At 37.7% G+C, this 16,134-nt stretch overlaps 1 protein-coding gene across 2 annotated transcripts in view; it reads left to right on the forward strand.

The window, feature by feature from the left end:
• FMO5 (flavin containing dimethylaniline monoxygenase 5) overlaps positions 1-9,897 on the forward strand; it is a 35,240-nt gene extending 25,343 nt beyond the window's left edge. For both annotated transcript variants that reach the window (XM_058715993.1, XM_058715992.1), the window contains exons 7-9: positions 2,273-2,625; positions 4,405-4,477; positions 7,393-9,897. In XM_058715993.1, coding sequence (XP_058571976.1) covers positions 2,273-2,625; positions 4,405-4,477; positions 7,393-7,738 — 772 coding nt within the window. In that variant the 3' untranslated portion in view covers positions 7,739-9,897. The remainder of the gene's footprint in view (positions 1-2,272; positions 2,626-4,404; positions 4,478-7,392) is intronic.
• The last annotated feature ends 6,237 nt before the right edge of the window (positions 9,898-16,134 follow it).

A 16,134-nucleotide genomic window follows, 5' to 3' on the forward strand; every position in this document is an offset into this window, starting at 1 on the left:
TTAATTTTATTTTTTATTTTTTAAAATTTACATCCAAATTAGTTAGCATATAGTGCAACAATAATTTCAGGAGTAGATTCCTTAGTGCCCCTTACCCATTTATCCCCCACACACAGCCCCTCCAGTAACCCAGTTTGTTCTCCATGTTTAAGAATCTCTTATGTTTTGTCCCCCTCCCTGTTTTTATATTATTTTTGCTTCCCTTTCCTTGTGTTCATCTGTTCTGTGTCTTAAAGTCCTTATATGTGTGAAGTCATATGATTTTTGTCTTTCTCTGACTAATTCCACTTAGCATAATACCCTCCAGTTCCATCCACATAGTTGCAAATGGCAAGATTTCGTTCTTTTTGATTGCCGAGTAATACTCCATTGTATATATATACCACATCTTCTTTATCCATTCATCTGTCGATGGACATTTGGGCTCTTTCCATACTTTGGCTATTGTTGATAGTGCTGCTATAAACATGGGGGTGCATGTGTCCCTTCAAAACAGCACACCTCTATCCCATGGATAAAGGCCTAATAGTGCAATTGCTGGGTTGTAGGGTAGTTCCATTTTTACTTTTTTGAGGAACTTCCATACTGTTTTCCAGAGTAGCTGCACCAGCTTGCATTCCCATTACCCCATTGCATTTTATTGTCATATCTCTTTAATCTCTTCAATTGAAATAATTCACCATTTTTTGACATAGATTTTTTTTAAAAGAATTGAGCCACTTGTTTTATAAAAAGTCTCAAAATTTGGCCTTGCATAGTTGTTCTACCTTTACTATATTCAAGGGAAACATTTTTGCTACAAATATTTACAGGTTTTGCCTTCTTGGTAGATCACATCAGGAGCCACATGACGTATTAATGATGTTAAATTTGATGCCTTGAATAAGGTGGCACATACCAGGTTTCTCCTTTGTAAAGATTTTCTTCCTTTGAAATTAATCAGTTGGGTGATAGTTTGAGACTACGTTCTTCAACAACTTTTCACTCATTTATTTCACCCAATTATGGAAACTGTAGCATCCATGACTTCAGTGATTACAAAATGAATTGGGGTTTTAGAACAATAGGACATAGTCAAGCAAATAGGGTAAGGAAGTAGCATTCTAAGTACAAGGTCTTAGAATAATGAAAAATACATTTTGCTCTTGGACTTGCACGTAGCCTGGTTTGGCTGGACTATAATAAAATGGCAAAGATCAAAGAGTGATTGAGTACCTCTCCAGCCTCACTGAACAGGTACATTAAAACCTGTGTATCCTCTGCTAAATAAAACTTTTGAAGCGAAGACAGTCCAGAGCCATTGAAAGATTTTAAACAAGTGAGTAACCTAATAATAAATATATTTTGGAACAACTACTCCGAAAATGATGTAGAAGATAACTGAAGGGGAATGGAGAAGGAGGCCCTTGTAACAGTCCAGGTAACACAGAGAATAGATAAAACTATTCTGAGGATATTAAGAGGAGAAAGGGAAAGCCCATGTGAACAGGTAGAAGACTCACAGTTTTGTGGCTTGGAAAACTATGTGGATTGTGGTACTATTTGTGAAAAAGAATAAGTTTGGAGAGAAAGATAAATGCTGTTTCTAGGAAATATTACTTAACAGGCAGGCCCAGGGGATCCCAAGGGAATTCATAAAAAAAAAAAACATTTTGATATAAAATTTCAAATCCTAGACTGTATGTAACCTTGGGCAAGTCACTTAACTTCTTTAGGCCTCAATTTCCTCATCTCTAAAACCTGGATAATGACACCTGTGCTGGGTCTTTCACGGAGTTTATGTAAGACTCAAATAAATGAGTGTATATATAATCCATTTACAAATTGCTAAATACATGTAATTCATTATACAGCTTGCAAAATGATGGTCTAATTCTAGCTCGTGGTGGTTTGAAAGTGGAAATGAGACTCAAAAGAATGCTGATAGTCCAGTCTTATAGACCTATTGATATATGGATAGAAACTATAGGCCTGTGGCCATTTCATATTACTATTCCTTGAGCAACCATAGATACACTCTTCAAATAAGACCATTTTTCTTTTACTTCTCCAACGTCTTCTCTTTCAGTGCCATCTAGGGCCCAACTTCTGCTCTGAGATCCAGATCTGTTCCAAGCTGGTATATATTAGACCTTTCCCACATTTCATGGAGAGACCAAGAGAGAGACCATTGACATATTGTTTAACTACTTCCATCAAAGTAGAATTTTACTTACATGTTACTAACATTCTATCTCTCATTTCTCCTTTTGATCTTTATCACCACTCACAGAGCTCTGAGTCAGCATCCAACAGTGAATGATGAACTGCCAAATCGTATAATTTCTGGCTTGGTGAAGGTGAAAGGAAATGTGAAGGAGTTCACAGAGACAGCCGCCCTATTTGAAGATGGCTCCAGGGAGGATGACATTGATGCTGTTATCTTTGCCACAGGCTATACTTTTGCCTTTCCTTTTCTTGAAGATTCTGTTCAAGTAGTCAAAAACAAGATATCCCTATATAAAAATGTCTTCCCTCCTAACCTGGAAAAGCCAACTCTTGCAATCATAGGCTTGATCCAGCCTTTGGGTGCCATTATGCCGATTTCAGAGCTCCAAGGACGCTGGGTCACTCAAGTATTTAAAGGTAAGTGACCAGACAAGTTGACTAATTACTTAATGGTATGTTTAATTATGTTTATGTTCTTGCTTTTAAATAGGTAGAAAGTATGTATGACTGTAATAGTGCCTGGCATAAAATTAGTGCTCAAAAATTATTCTTGAGTGAATATAAAGTAATAATTTATAACCATAGACATATATTGGAATCCCCTAGAAAATCTTGCCCAAAATAGGCATGCTTTGCCTGGTGATGTTTATTTTAAAAGTCTGGGGTAGGCCAGACGTAGATCGCTAAGAAAGTGTTCCTCAGTTGATTCCAATGTGCACTCCAGACTAGAATCCACTCATCTATATTTTAGACAACTGATATATATATATATGTATATATATATATATATACATATATATATATATATTTGTGAAGCAAAAGTCATTATAGAGAAAAGCAAATATAGAAATGGTGTGATTGATTTCAGCCAAAAATTAAGACCTGGTTAAAGACTAGTCCAGAATGTATAAGATTCAACCTCTCAAATTCTTACTTTCCCCCTTTAACATCCCCTGTTTCAGTTTTGGCTAGGAGAACATGAGAAAAAACTTTAGGATTTGGGATAGTAGGCTCAACATGAATCAGGAGAATGATATGGCTTCTAAATGGCCTAATTATATCTAGCATCATTAAAGAATTGTAATATCCTATAATTTACAACTATTCTTCTCTAAACTGGTCAGCCCATACCCAAAGACATATTTTACAAGTGAAACTGGAGTGCATGAAAAGGAGAGAGACAAGAATGGTTCAGGGATTTGAAAATGTACCTACCATTTGAAGTACAACTGAAGGAGCTGGAGAGGTTTACCTACAGAAGATTCAGGGGAGACAGAAGAGTTCTCTTCAAATATTTCAAGAATGTCCCATGCCAGGGGCAGCTGGGTGGCTCAGTAGGTTAAGCATCCAACTCTTGGTTTCAGCTCAGGTCATGATCTCACAGTTTGTGGGTTCGAGCCCCGCATCGGGCTCTGTGCTATCAGCACACAGGGATTTTCTCTCTCTCTCTCTCTCTCTCTCTCTCTCTCTCTCTGCACCACCCCATGCTCTCTCTCTCCCTCTCTCTCAAAATAAACATTAAAAAAAAAAAAAAAAAAAAAGAATGTCCCGTGGCAGAAGGATTTGATTTGCTCAGTATCACTTCAAAGGGTTCACCAAAGGAGTGAAACTTTGAGGGCTGTGCAAAATCAGTGTAAAATTAAAAACAACCACGCCAACTGTTTTTTGTCAGCTGTTGCCATTTTAAGATGAAATGGGCTGCCTCTGAAATTGTGAAAAATCCAAACAGAAGAGGAAAGCCTTATCTTTCATAGGACTTTAGTCATAAAATGGGATCAAGAGTTCATTTTTACTTCCTTCTCTCTGTGGTAAAGCCTGTTTGTTACTAAGAGTACAAATGTACCCTGCCCTTTATTTTGCTTTTTATTTTTCACATACTTTTGGGGCCATTTATCATTTCCTTATGTCCATATTTCATTTCCCAATTGGAAGATGGAGGAGGAAGATATTGATTGGAAGACAGAATCAGAGAAATCTCTCCCAAAGAGATAGTAGAATAGAGTAAGTTACTGTCCTTAATGGCATCATATTGTGGTGGTGATAGATAGGGGAAGGTGATCCAGTGAATTGTAACCTACTCGAGTACAAAAAATTATTTTGTATTTCTTTGAATTCTCCATGGCATAGTAATTGTTAATAGGATTATTGTTGTCAGTGAGGTAATCTTACACTTAAAATTTTGATTTTTCTCTTTAGGGCTAAAGACATTGCCCTCACAAAGCAAAATGAAAGCAGAGATAGCTAAGACTCAAGAGCAAATGGCAAAAAGGTAAGAGAGTGTGTGGTAATTTCCTTCTTAGTTCTTAATTAGAGCAACATTGGACTATGTTTATCTTCCTCGTGTTATTTTAAGGATTTAGATTATATTTTTTTTATTTTTTTTATTTTTTTGAATTTTTTTTTTTTCAACGTTTTTTATTTATTTTTTGGGACAGAGAGAGACAGAGCATGAACGGGGGAGGGGCAGAGAGAGAGGGAGACACAGAATCGGAAACAGGCTCCAGGCTCCGAGCCATCAGCCCAGAGCCCGATGCGGGGCTCGAACTCACGGACCGCGAGATCGTGACCTGGCTGAAGTCGGACGCTTAACCGACTGCGCCACCCAGGCGCCCCATATTTTTTTTATTTTTTTAATGTTTATTAATTTTTGAGAGACAGAGACAGAGCACAAGTGGGGGAGGGACAGAGAGAGAGGGAGACACAATCTGAAACAGGCTCCAGGCTCCGAGCTGTCAGCACAGAGCCTGATGTGGGGCCCAAACTCATGAACTGTGAAATCATGACCTGAGCCGAAGTCAGATGCTTAACTGACTGAACCACCCAGGTGGTCCAGGATTTAGATTATATTTTGAAGGGAAGGGAAATGATAGTTTGTGTGGCAATAAAATTGGGAAATAGCACCAAATGGTTTGAATATGCATGGAAAAGAACAGAAAGGCATTTAAAATCCTACAATTAGAACCTGAAAGAAAGATAGGAAAAAGCACATGGAGGGAAAATCAGGTATATTAATTTTGGCAGGATTATTTGAAATGCTAGTGGAGCTGCCAGACAAAGGAAGAGGGTCAATGATTTAATGGGAAGAAGATATGGCCCAGTCACAAATCTGTAGGTAGATCTACAAATCAGCACAGGTGAGCACAGGGGTGGCTCAGTTGGTAGAATATCAGACTCTTGATCTCTGGGTCACGAGTTCAAGCCCCACACTGGGCATAGAGACTCCTTAAAGAAAAACAAAAAAACAAACCAGCATAGGCTACTTTGTCAGTTGTCATCATGTAACAGCACCTTCAGGTCACAGCAGCTCATGGTGTGAACAGTCTTTGTGATTTGGGAAGGTGATAACATCAGCTAGTTGCTTAGTGCTTGGGCCAACATGGTAATTTAGCAATCTGAATTTCGGAACTTGAGTTTATACACTAGGTGATTTTTATTTGGACAAAGTGGAAGTTGATGGTAAGTTCCTAAATTTTTGTGCAAAAGTTAGGGGTATAATCATTCCAGGCCCAAAGAGGTGGTTTTCTTTAATTGATTTTACTAGCATAACTCTCCCCTGTCTGGGAAGAGGAGAAAGTTTTTAATTAACCCTGATAGCCTTTCCAGGTATTCTGCTGTTTTTCTCCTTTCACTGCCAGATTTCTACAATAAATATTCTACATTATATGCTCTAAATTCTCATTCTTTTCTTCCTCCTAAGCCTCCTGTATTGTAACTTCTATCCTTCTGCAACTGTTCTCTTGAAGGTCATCTATGACCAATTCCATTTTTCTTCTCACTGGTGAGTTTGGTGCTTGTAAATGTCTCTTCCTTCTTGGAGTGCTTTCTTTCCTTGCTTTTCTGGCAGTAAATATCCTATTTCAACTTCCCGCCTCTCTTTCCCCTGACTTATTTTTGTCTAACTACCTTTTGACTGTGAGCAGTCCCCAAAGATACAATTTAACGTTTATCGTTTTATCGAGGGTCAGCTGTGTATGCACACTACGTGTTTTATATGCATGGCTTCATTTAATCCTCCCAACAACCCTACAAGGCTGGTACAAGTGAATCCCTTTTGATAAACCTTTATGAATACTCAGCTCTTGACCCACCACTGAAGGATAAATGTATGCCTACAGACCCTTCAGCCAACATAACATCCATAAGGGGAAGCTCTCAAATTCTTTCCTGTCTTCACTTCTCTTTGAAACTAGTCCCATTTCAGGAAATTGCTATTTGACAATCTGTCAGTTCCTCTGAAATTCTATCTCACTAATTCTACCTCAAATTTATTTTCTATCATTTTTTTTCCTGTCCCTGTTTTTGGATTCCTCAAGCAATCCCATCTAATCTCAATTAGTTTGACTGGGTTTTTCTCTTCCTTCCTTTCTGTCCTACTCTTCTTTGTTTTATTTTCATTATAGGAAGAAAAGTTACCAGTGAGCTCTCTAAATCCCACTCCTGCCACAAGTATCTGTTACCACATTTTCCCTCTAAAAAGTTCTAGCTCTTCAAATCTGCACTTGGTGTAATGCCTCCACCTGGCTCTGTTTGGACGGCCACTACCTCTTGTGGGATAAGTCATCCCCCCACTCCTTTCAGGATTCCAAATTAGCACTGGCCCGGGGAAGTCCTGCTCTGTGGACTCCACTACCACTGCCTCATAAAACAATTGAGGATCCCAAATTTGAGAATTTTTGTGGTGAGTTTTCTCATAACATCAGAGTCTTCTCTGAATCTGCTATATTTGCCTCTCTCTATCCATCTTTGTTTTCCACAACATGCCTCTTCTACTGTAGGTAGCACCCACAGATATTCTATGCTCATATTCCACACTCATTCCTGCTTTATTCCTTTACTCTGCTGCTCCCCTGACTTGTAACACTTTGCTGTTTGCTAGCAGATATGTCTTCCACATCTTTCAAGGACATACTGCTCTATTTTAACTACCCTCTTCTAACATTTCTATTTAGCAATCTAAAACCACACAATATACCAAAAATCTTATATTCTCTTGTGCTTTATGTGTATCTATCTTCTATCTTCCAGTAGATTATAAGGTCCTTAAGGATAAAGACAATGTCTTTCCTTTCTTCTTTGTTTTCTACAGCTCCTAGCCAAATACGGAGCCAATAACAGGCAATCAGAAAGCACTGATTAATTGACTGAATTATTGACAGGCCATGGCTTCTGTCTTCTCTGCTTCAGGTATGTGGAGAGCCAACGCCATACCATTCAGGGAGACTATATAGATACCATGGAAGAGCTGGCTGATCTGGTGGGTGTCAGGCCCAGTCTGCTGTCTCTGGCCTTCACTGACCCCAAATTGGCAATACAGATCATCTGGGGACCCTGCACTCCAATCCAGTATCGTCTACAAGGCCCTGGAAAATGGGATGGAGCCCGAAAAGCTATCCTCACCACAGAAGATCGTATCAGGAAGCCACTGATGACAAGAGTTATCGAACACACTAATTCCACAACTTCAACAATAACAATGGCTAAGTGTATGCTGGCTGTTGTTTTCTTTGCTATAATTGTGACCTACTTTTAGCTGTCCCATTTGTCATTGCCCCAGTTTTCTTTGGAAAGCTGCATCTAGAGATGCCTTCAGAATCTGATGAGATTGAACAGCTCTCGGCTTCACATTGTTCAGGAATCTACTTTTCTCTTGCCAAAGCATTAATCTTCTTTCCTCTTTTCCCTACAGTGAGACTCTAGCTTTTCATTCATATTGATTTCCCTCCCGTCCTCTTGTGACCCACCACTTTTTCCTTTCAATAACCCCTGGACTATGAGCTCAAGTATCCTTTCAGTCATCTTTGTAAGTCCTTAGCAGACTTCTTGACATGTGGTATGTGCTTAATAAATGTTGTCAATATTATGGTGGGGAGAAGTCAATATCTGTATACTGGGTGACTGCATGGAATTCTGCTGCTGATGGGATTTGATATTCTATTAGAAGTTCAATCTTGGAGCACCTGGGTGGCTCATTCGGTTCAGTGTCCAACTCTTGATTTCAGCTCAGGTCATGAACCCAGGGTTGTAAGATCAAGCCCAGTGTCAGGCTCCATGCTGAGCGTGAAGCCTGTTTAAGACCTCTCTCTCCCTGTGCCCCTCTGCTGAGTGTGCTCTTGCTCGCTCTCTCTCTCTCTCTCTCTCTCTCTCTCTCTCTAAGGAAAAAAAAAATAGCTCAATCTTTTGTTTTTAATACTGTAACTAAATGTAGGTTTCCTGAGAGATCAGAGAATTAATGGTCTTATATTCATCTAAGATAAGATATATAAACACTTAAAACATTTTATTTCACTAGTGATTCACTAGTGTGTCTGATACCTTGTCCTTTTTACTCTTTTCCCCTAAGCAATCTGTCTTTATTTTCTCAATGAAGAAACTACCTTCAACTTTCTATGCTCAGGGGTCATCCTAATAATACAGCATCTGTGAATAGATTTGACTTGGCTGAAAAACTTGGGATTTTAAGTTAGCTGTCTGATCTTCCTTTGATCTCTTAGTTCCCATATTAGGATCCAACAAGACTTTGCCTTACAAAATATGATCCATAGCTGCCAACTTTTGTGGTATGGCCTACAAATGTCATTTGTCTCCCCTCACTCCTACTTTCTCCTCTCCACTCCCTCACACACAGAGTCTAAGTAGTCAATATTCAAAGAGGTTATTTATGTATTAAAACATGATTGATACTAACTAAATACAGGGGCAGTCTGCTTAAAACAGTTCTCTTAGGGGCACCTGGGTGGCTCAGTCGGTTGAGTGTCTGACTTCGGCTCAGGTCATGATCTCACAGCTCGTGAGTTTGAGCCCCGCATCAGGCTCTGTGCTGACAGCTCAGAGCCTGGAGCCTGCTTCTGCTTCTGTGTCTCCCTCTCTCTCTGCCCCTAACCCACTCGCATTCTGTCTCTGTCTCTCTCAAAAATAAAATAAACATTAAAAAAAAACTTAAAAAAAAAAAACAGTTCTCTTAATGGCATACAATGTAGTTCTGAAAAACAGCAAATGAAAAGCAGAGACTCCCGTTTATGTCCCAGGACTGCTGTTGATCCTGTTTTCTCATTTGTAGAAGCTCTATTCTGTTCTTGTCTCAGAGTTAAACAAGCATTAGCTATTGGGCACACCAAATTTCATCAACAATGGGACTAGATGTACCAGCCAGGTTTGTATTCATAAATAAGCTGTCATGCAATACATTTTCACATTGCTGCCTGTCATATAACCAAAGGACAAATCTGAACAGCTAAAGAAACATTAGAAATCATTATTTCCCAATGTAAATGCACATAAGAGAACCAGAAATGTAAGAACTACAACTTGCTCCTAATCATTTAACTATTTGCTCATTTGACTATTTGCTGTTTAACTATTGGCCTAATTTACAGGTAGAAATGCCTTTTGAAAATTAGAGAACAAAGAAATGGTATTACTTCTTAGGTCTTTTTCCTTCCCTAAAACTTGTGATACTGGTGATTTATCATCTTTTAAAAATGGACTCAATATCTTACAATCTGCAGATTATTCTAGTCCAAAAGTAAAGGCTGCTTACTTCTTTTTCATTTCCTTCTTTTAACATATAAATTTGCCTTTTTTAACATGTAAGCTTATTGAATGAACAGCCCTTTGATAATGTAATTACCAGTTATCAGCAATAAGTACCCCAATTTCCTCTTTAAATAAAAGTATGTAATTATAACTTCATTGACTCTCTCATTTTATTTATAATATGCAAGGTTACAGAAAAAATCATTGGTTAACTTGTAAACCAAGCTAAAAGTAAGATATGAATAGGAAACCAAACTAAAAACAACTCCAGATACAAAGCCCTCACTGTTGATGAATGTGTACTAATATTCATCACTTTACCATCCTTTGCTTTTGTAATTATGTTGAAAGGTTATATCACTTTCCCATTATATCACTTTCCCATCATATTTTACACACACACACACACACACACACACACACACACACACACAGAATCTTATTATGCCAAGAGAGTAAGAAAGTGCTCAAAAAACAAACTGATGGGGGTATGTCAAAGGGATACAGAAGCCAACCTAAAGTGGTCTCAATGGCCAAAGGTAGAACAATCTGAGCCACAAAACAGATGACCTAATATTGGATTATAATAAAGTATAAAAAATATCAATGAATCCATACAGATATATATAAATGAGTAATTTAATAAGTGGAGTAGAATAGACAAATTTCCCATACAGAAGAATTCTAAACAATTTATATAAATATTCTACCCTCAAGGAAATGGGGCATAACTCCCCACTCCTTAAGTATAGGCTACAGACAGTATATTCCTTCCAAAGAGAACAGTATGGAAAGGGGGAAAAAAATAACATTACAGTGGAGAGATCTGACAAACACTGCCTCAGGTGCATGATCAAAATGAACATAACCAGTGAGTCATGTTGATAGTCATGCAGCCTTAATATGTGATGACAAGGGTACTTTATCCCTGTGGTCTTCCTCCCCAAAAATGATAGCACTGTCTAATCATAAGGAAACGTCAGACAAATCCAAGTTCAGGAATATCTTACAAAATAGCTAACCATGTTGAAACTATCAAGATCATCAAAAACAAGGAAAGTCTGAGAAATTGTCATAGTACAGAGGAGCCTAAAGAGACCTGACATCTAAATGTAATGTATCTGAAAACAACTCAAGATACAAAGCCCTCGTTGCTGATGAATGTGTACTAATATTCATCACTTTACCATCCTTTGCGTTTGTAATAATGTTGAAAGGTTATATCCCTTTCCCATTGTATCATTTGCATATAAGAACATTGGATAGGATCCTGGAACATACAAAGGACACCAAGTAAAAATTACAGAAATATTAGGCATGTGAGTGTGTTCTAGAGGTACCACTGCCAGCACCACCACCACCCAGAGCCTGAGCAGAGCCACAGCACAGCCACTGTGTAGGGGAGGGAGGAGGAAGCCCAGACCCAAGTGGGGGATAGATTCCCAGAAGTGGGATGACTGGATCAGAGGGTGTTTACTCTGTGTATAACAGTGTGTGTGTCACTGTAACTTCAGTGGCATTGAGTAGATTGTCAGGATTCAAACAGACCAGGTCATGTGTGAGTATAAGCTAGTGGTCCTTGGTTCAGGAGGCATGGGAAATCTGATCTCACAGTTCAGTTTGTTCCCAGAATTTTTGTTGAAAAATATGACCCAACAATAGAAGATTCCTCCAGAATTCTTCAGAAAGCAAGCTAAAGTAGATTGCCAACAGCGTATGCTTGAAATCCTGGACACAGCAGGACAGAGGAATTTATAGCAATGAGGGATCTGTGTATGAACAACGGCCAAGGGTTTGCACTAGCATATCCTATTACAGCTCAGTCCGTGTTTAATGACTTATAGGACCTGAAGGAACTGATTGTATGGGTTAAGGACACAGAAGATGTCCAATAATTTTAGCTGGCAATAATGTGACCTGGAAGATGAGCAAGTAGTTGGCAAAGAACAGGGTCAGACTTTAGCAAGATGGTTAAAAAAAAAAAAAAAAAAAAAAAAAAGGAAAAAAGGGTTAGGAAGATGGTGGTATGACCATGCCTTTTTAGGATCTTCTACAAAGTTAAAGATCAACATTAATAAGATCTTTTATGACCTGGTCAGACAGATAAATAGAAAAACACCAGTGGGGAGAGGCGCCTGGGTGGCCCAGTCAGCTAAGTGTCTGACTTCCGCTCAGGTCATGATCTCACAGCTTGTGAGTTCGAGCCCCGCTTCGGGCTCTGTGCTGACAGCTGGGAGTCTGGAGCCTGCTTCGGATTCTGTGTCTCCCTCTCGCTCTCTGCCCCTCCCCAACTCACACTCTGTCTCTCTCTGTCTCTTTCTCTAAAAAATAAACATCAAAAAAAAAATTTTTTTTTAAAGAAAAAAGAAAAACACCAGTGGAAAAGAAGAAGCCCAAAAAGAAATCCTGTCTGCCGCTTTAGACCCGCAGTAAGCAGCAGCTCTGGGCCAGATTACAGGAATGAACTGTGGCCTAACTGGGAAATACGAGCATTCCAGACTTCAGAAATTAAATCTGAAGAGGCTTCTCCTGTTTTATATATTAGGTGAAGAATTTAAATCTTGTATTGGCTTGCACAAATTCCCTGGAGAAAAAAAAAATTGCTCTCTGTATTATCACTTGGAAAATAATAGTATGTCTCCTTTGTAATAGCAGTTATAACAGATGTGAAAATAAATATACTTGACTCTAATATGATTACAAAAAAAGAGCATGGATGCATTTCAAATGTTAGATAGTACTACTGTAATCAAATGATTTCACATTGACCTCTTTATCATGATTCTTCCCTGTCCAGCACTAAAAAAGTTGAACCATTATACTTCATATCTGTAATGATACATATTATGAAATTTCCCCTCAAACCCATTGCACCAGATAACTTTTTGAGTCACTAGCTTCATTTTGTATTTAAAAAATTATGGGGGCACCTGGGTGGTTCAGTCCGTTAAGCATTTGATTTCAGCTCAGGTCATCATCTTACAGTTTGTGAGTTCGAGCGCCACATATAGGGCTCTGTGCTGACAGCTCAGCCTGCTTCGGATTCTACGTCTCCCTCTCTCTCTCTGCCCCTCCCCCACTCGTGGTCAGTCTCTTTCTCAAAACTAAATTATGAAATACCCTTGTCATTATATTCTAATTAAAATTGTGCATAATCCTTTGCAAAAGTGAGTCTTTTATAGGAAAAAAACTGGGATAACTGATTTCTATGGTTTTCAAAGCTAAAATATATAATAAATCAACTCTAATATTGCTTTTGGTATTTTACCATCAGATTAAATTACAGCTTTTATGAATGATTAAATTTTAGTACATTTTCAGAAAAACTAAAGAAATATTAATAAAGTATGGATTTTGGTTAATAAGAATGTACCATTATTGGTTTATTAGTTGTGACAAATATACCATAGTAATGGGAGATGTTAACAATAAAGGAAATTGGCTGTGGGGTATATAGGAACTCTACTATTTTTGCAACTTTTCTTAAATCTAAAATGATTCTAAAGTTTAAAGATTATTTAAAAAAATAAAGAAATACATTTTTTTTTTGGTTCAGGGCTTGACCCAGAGCCACATTGTAGTGAAACTTTCTCAGAGAGAGGAAGAATATTGGATAGTATCATTCATTTAAATTACTATGTTTTCCCTTAATTATATATTAAGTTGTTCTAATAAAGCATAATATAACTTACTTTAGCAATTTTGTTTTCTTTGCTGAATAAATATAGACTACAATTGTAGAGAGGAGGAAACAGTGAAATAAGGTCAAAAGAGACCTCTTGAAATCACTTAGATAAGTTCTTTCCTGTAGCTGAGCAGATTGAGCTAATAGTCTCCACTAGCAAGATTTATGGTATATTAATGGTAAGTACATTCATAAATGAGATGATTTTGCTTAATACTGAGTCTGCGCCCTGTTACTTTTGTCAATGGCAATATAATATACAATAGGATATAAACATCCTCCGTACTGCTTACTAGGAATTTTCCGAAGTGCTGTGTTTTTCCATGCTTGTCTAAACATTCTTTTGCTGTACCCTCCTGTTGGTAAATTCTCCACTTGCCCTAATGGCTAGCACTTCTTTTACCCTCAAGATTCACTTCATCTGTTATCTTCCAGGAATCTCTCACTGATCTCCAATTTGAAACAGGTGACCTTTTCCACCCTTATCGTGCCCGGTATGTTGCTTAATTTTATTTGGTGAATATTTTTGGCACCTATGTAATATCAATTGGTTCTTTCCCCTGTTTCCTCCTTGAACTACTAATTCTTTGGAGGAAGAGACTTTGTAATTACTCTGTATGTTCCCAGGGCTGCTTAAAATACAGTAAGACCTCAGTAAATTAGTAATTAATTAATTGAATGAATAAATTCAACGTATTTTTTAAAATAGGAATGTTTTTAAAGGATTAAATAAAATTGTGAATATACCTCAATACACACATACATAAAAATAAAATAATAAATAATACTTTTATTAAAAAGTGATTGAGGAGCTTAAGGATGCTTAACATTTTGAAATGTCTTTCAGTACCTTGACACTTTAAAAAAATTTTTTTTAACACTTATTTTTGAGAGACAGTGTGAGACAGAGCATGAGCAGGGGAGGGGCCATTTCTCCCAAGAGTCCTGATTCCTCTTATTCAAGAATTATATTAGAACCGAAAAACTAGGTGCTAGGTGTGCTCATTGCTACTGGGATGTTTTTTCTAGGCCCTTCAGAGGCCAGAACTTGGAAATACATGTGCATATACTAACACATGAATACACACATATTCATAATTATTTCTGTATTTGTCCATCTGTATCTATTAGTAAGGTAAATGTGAATTCATATTGATGTCTTCAAATCTAACCCAGGATTTAGAGATGGACATGCACAGTCCTCTCGTACAGATGAGAAAATTTATAACTAGAAAGATAAAGATACTTATCCTAAGTCAAACAGTTCACAGTTAGCAGTCTCTTTGTACCAAATCAGTACTCATGTGGTGATACTATATACATGTGTGTATGTGTGTGTCTGTATATATATATATATGCTTATTAATTAAGATGCTAATCGAAATACTAATTCTTCAAATAATCTAAGTTTATACTTTTGGAAAAGGAAATTCTCAGGAAGTGTTTAGTCATAAGTATCACTATAGACATTTATGTGCCTTTAAGTGCCAGGTTTGGGGTCATACCTAGCTGGAGTCATGGTCACTCCCTTGAAGATGTCAAGGTTGTGAGCAACTGAAGAGCAGGGGCACTTAGTACTAGGCCCTTGTCAAGTTCTAAAAAATGAATGAGGTACACATATCATTTTTGGAAATACTGGCTAAATATTTAACCTGAGCCTTGTTTATAAAATGAGATATAACTATTCATTCAACTTACCCTCATGGGGCAGTTTTGAGATCACATGATATAATTCATATGCAAATTCTTTGGAATCTGAAAGAAAGAATTATGACAATATGGTGAGGAAAATTCTGGACCCTTTAATTTCGTTCCTCTTCCTTTGGGTGGACAGAATGTAAGAACATCACCACCATTTCCGGGCAGAATAAAATTATTTTAAAATAAAAAATAAGAAACCACAAAAGACCCCAAATAGGCAAAGGAATCTTGAGAAAGGTGAACAGAACTGGAGGTATATTCCTGATTCAAACTACTATAATCAAAATAGTATGGTACATATTGGTCTTGATGATATTTTTTGGACTGGACATCAACAGCAAAGGTAATAAAAGCAAAAATAAACAAGAGGAACTACATCAAACTAAAAAGTTTCTGCACAGCAAAGGAAGCCATCAACAATACAAAAGGTCACCTTTGGAGTAGGAGAAAATATTTATCTGATATTGAATGATATATCTAATCTATCTGATAAGGGATTAATATCCAAAATATATAAGGAATTCAGACAATTTAACAGCAAGAAAACAATCCAACTAAAATATATGCAAAGGTCCTTAGGGTTCTGGTCACCAATTCCAACGTTGGCATACCAACAAACAATTCTCAGGACATGTGGGAAATCAAATAGCTATGTCCTGGTAAAGGAGATTATAGGGAACGTGTTACACTGCTTTCTGGCCATCTGAGAGGAGGGTTGAGGGGCTGATCCTTCCAACTCATGGTATGGTTTAATCAGACGGGCAGGTGCCCAGCGTGATCCTAATGGGAGAACACATGCCTATCCCCTTCCCCAAGTTATCAGTTCATAAAGTCCTTTCCATGAATTATCACCTTGTATGTCTTTGAGTAAAACCTTGGCTAGTATAGTAGAACCGGGAGGTGGTACAAAAGCCACTTGGCAGCTGTGTGCACTTTAGAATATCAAGTGGGTTGCACAACACAGGCAATTCATAATCAAGATTTAGGTATTCTGATAGGAGTGGAAA

Source organism: Neofelis nebulosa, chromosome 2 (genome assembly GCF_028018385.1).
Source record: "Neofelis nebulosa isolate mNeoNeb1 chromosome 2, mNeoNeb1.pri, whole genome shotgun sequence".
NCBI classification, from domain to species: Eukaryota; Metazoa; Chordata; class Mammalia; order Carnivora; family Felidae; genus Neofelis; species Neofelis nebulosa.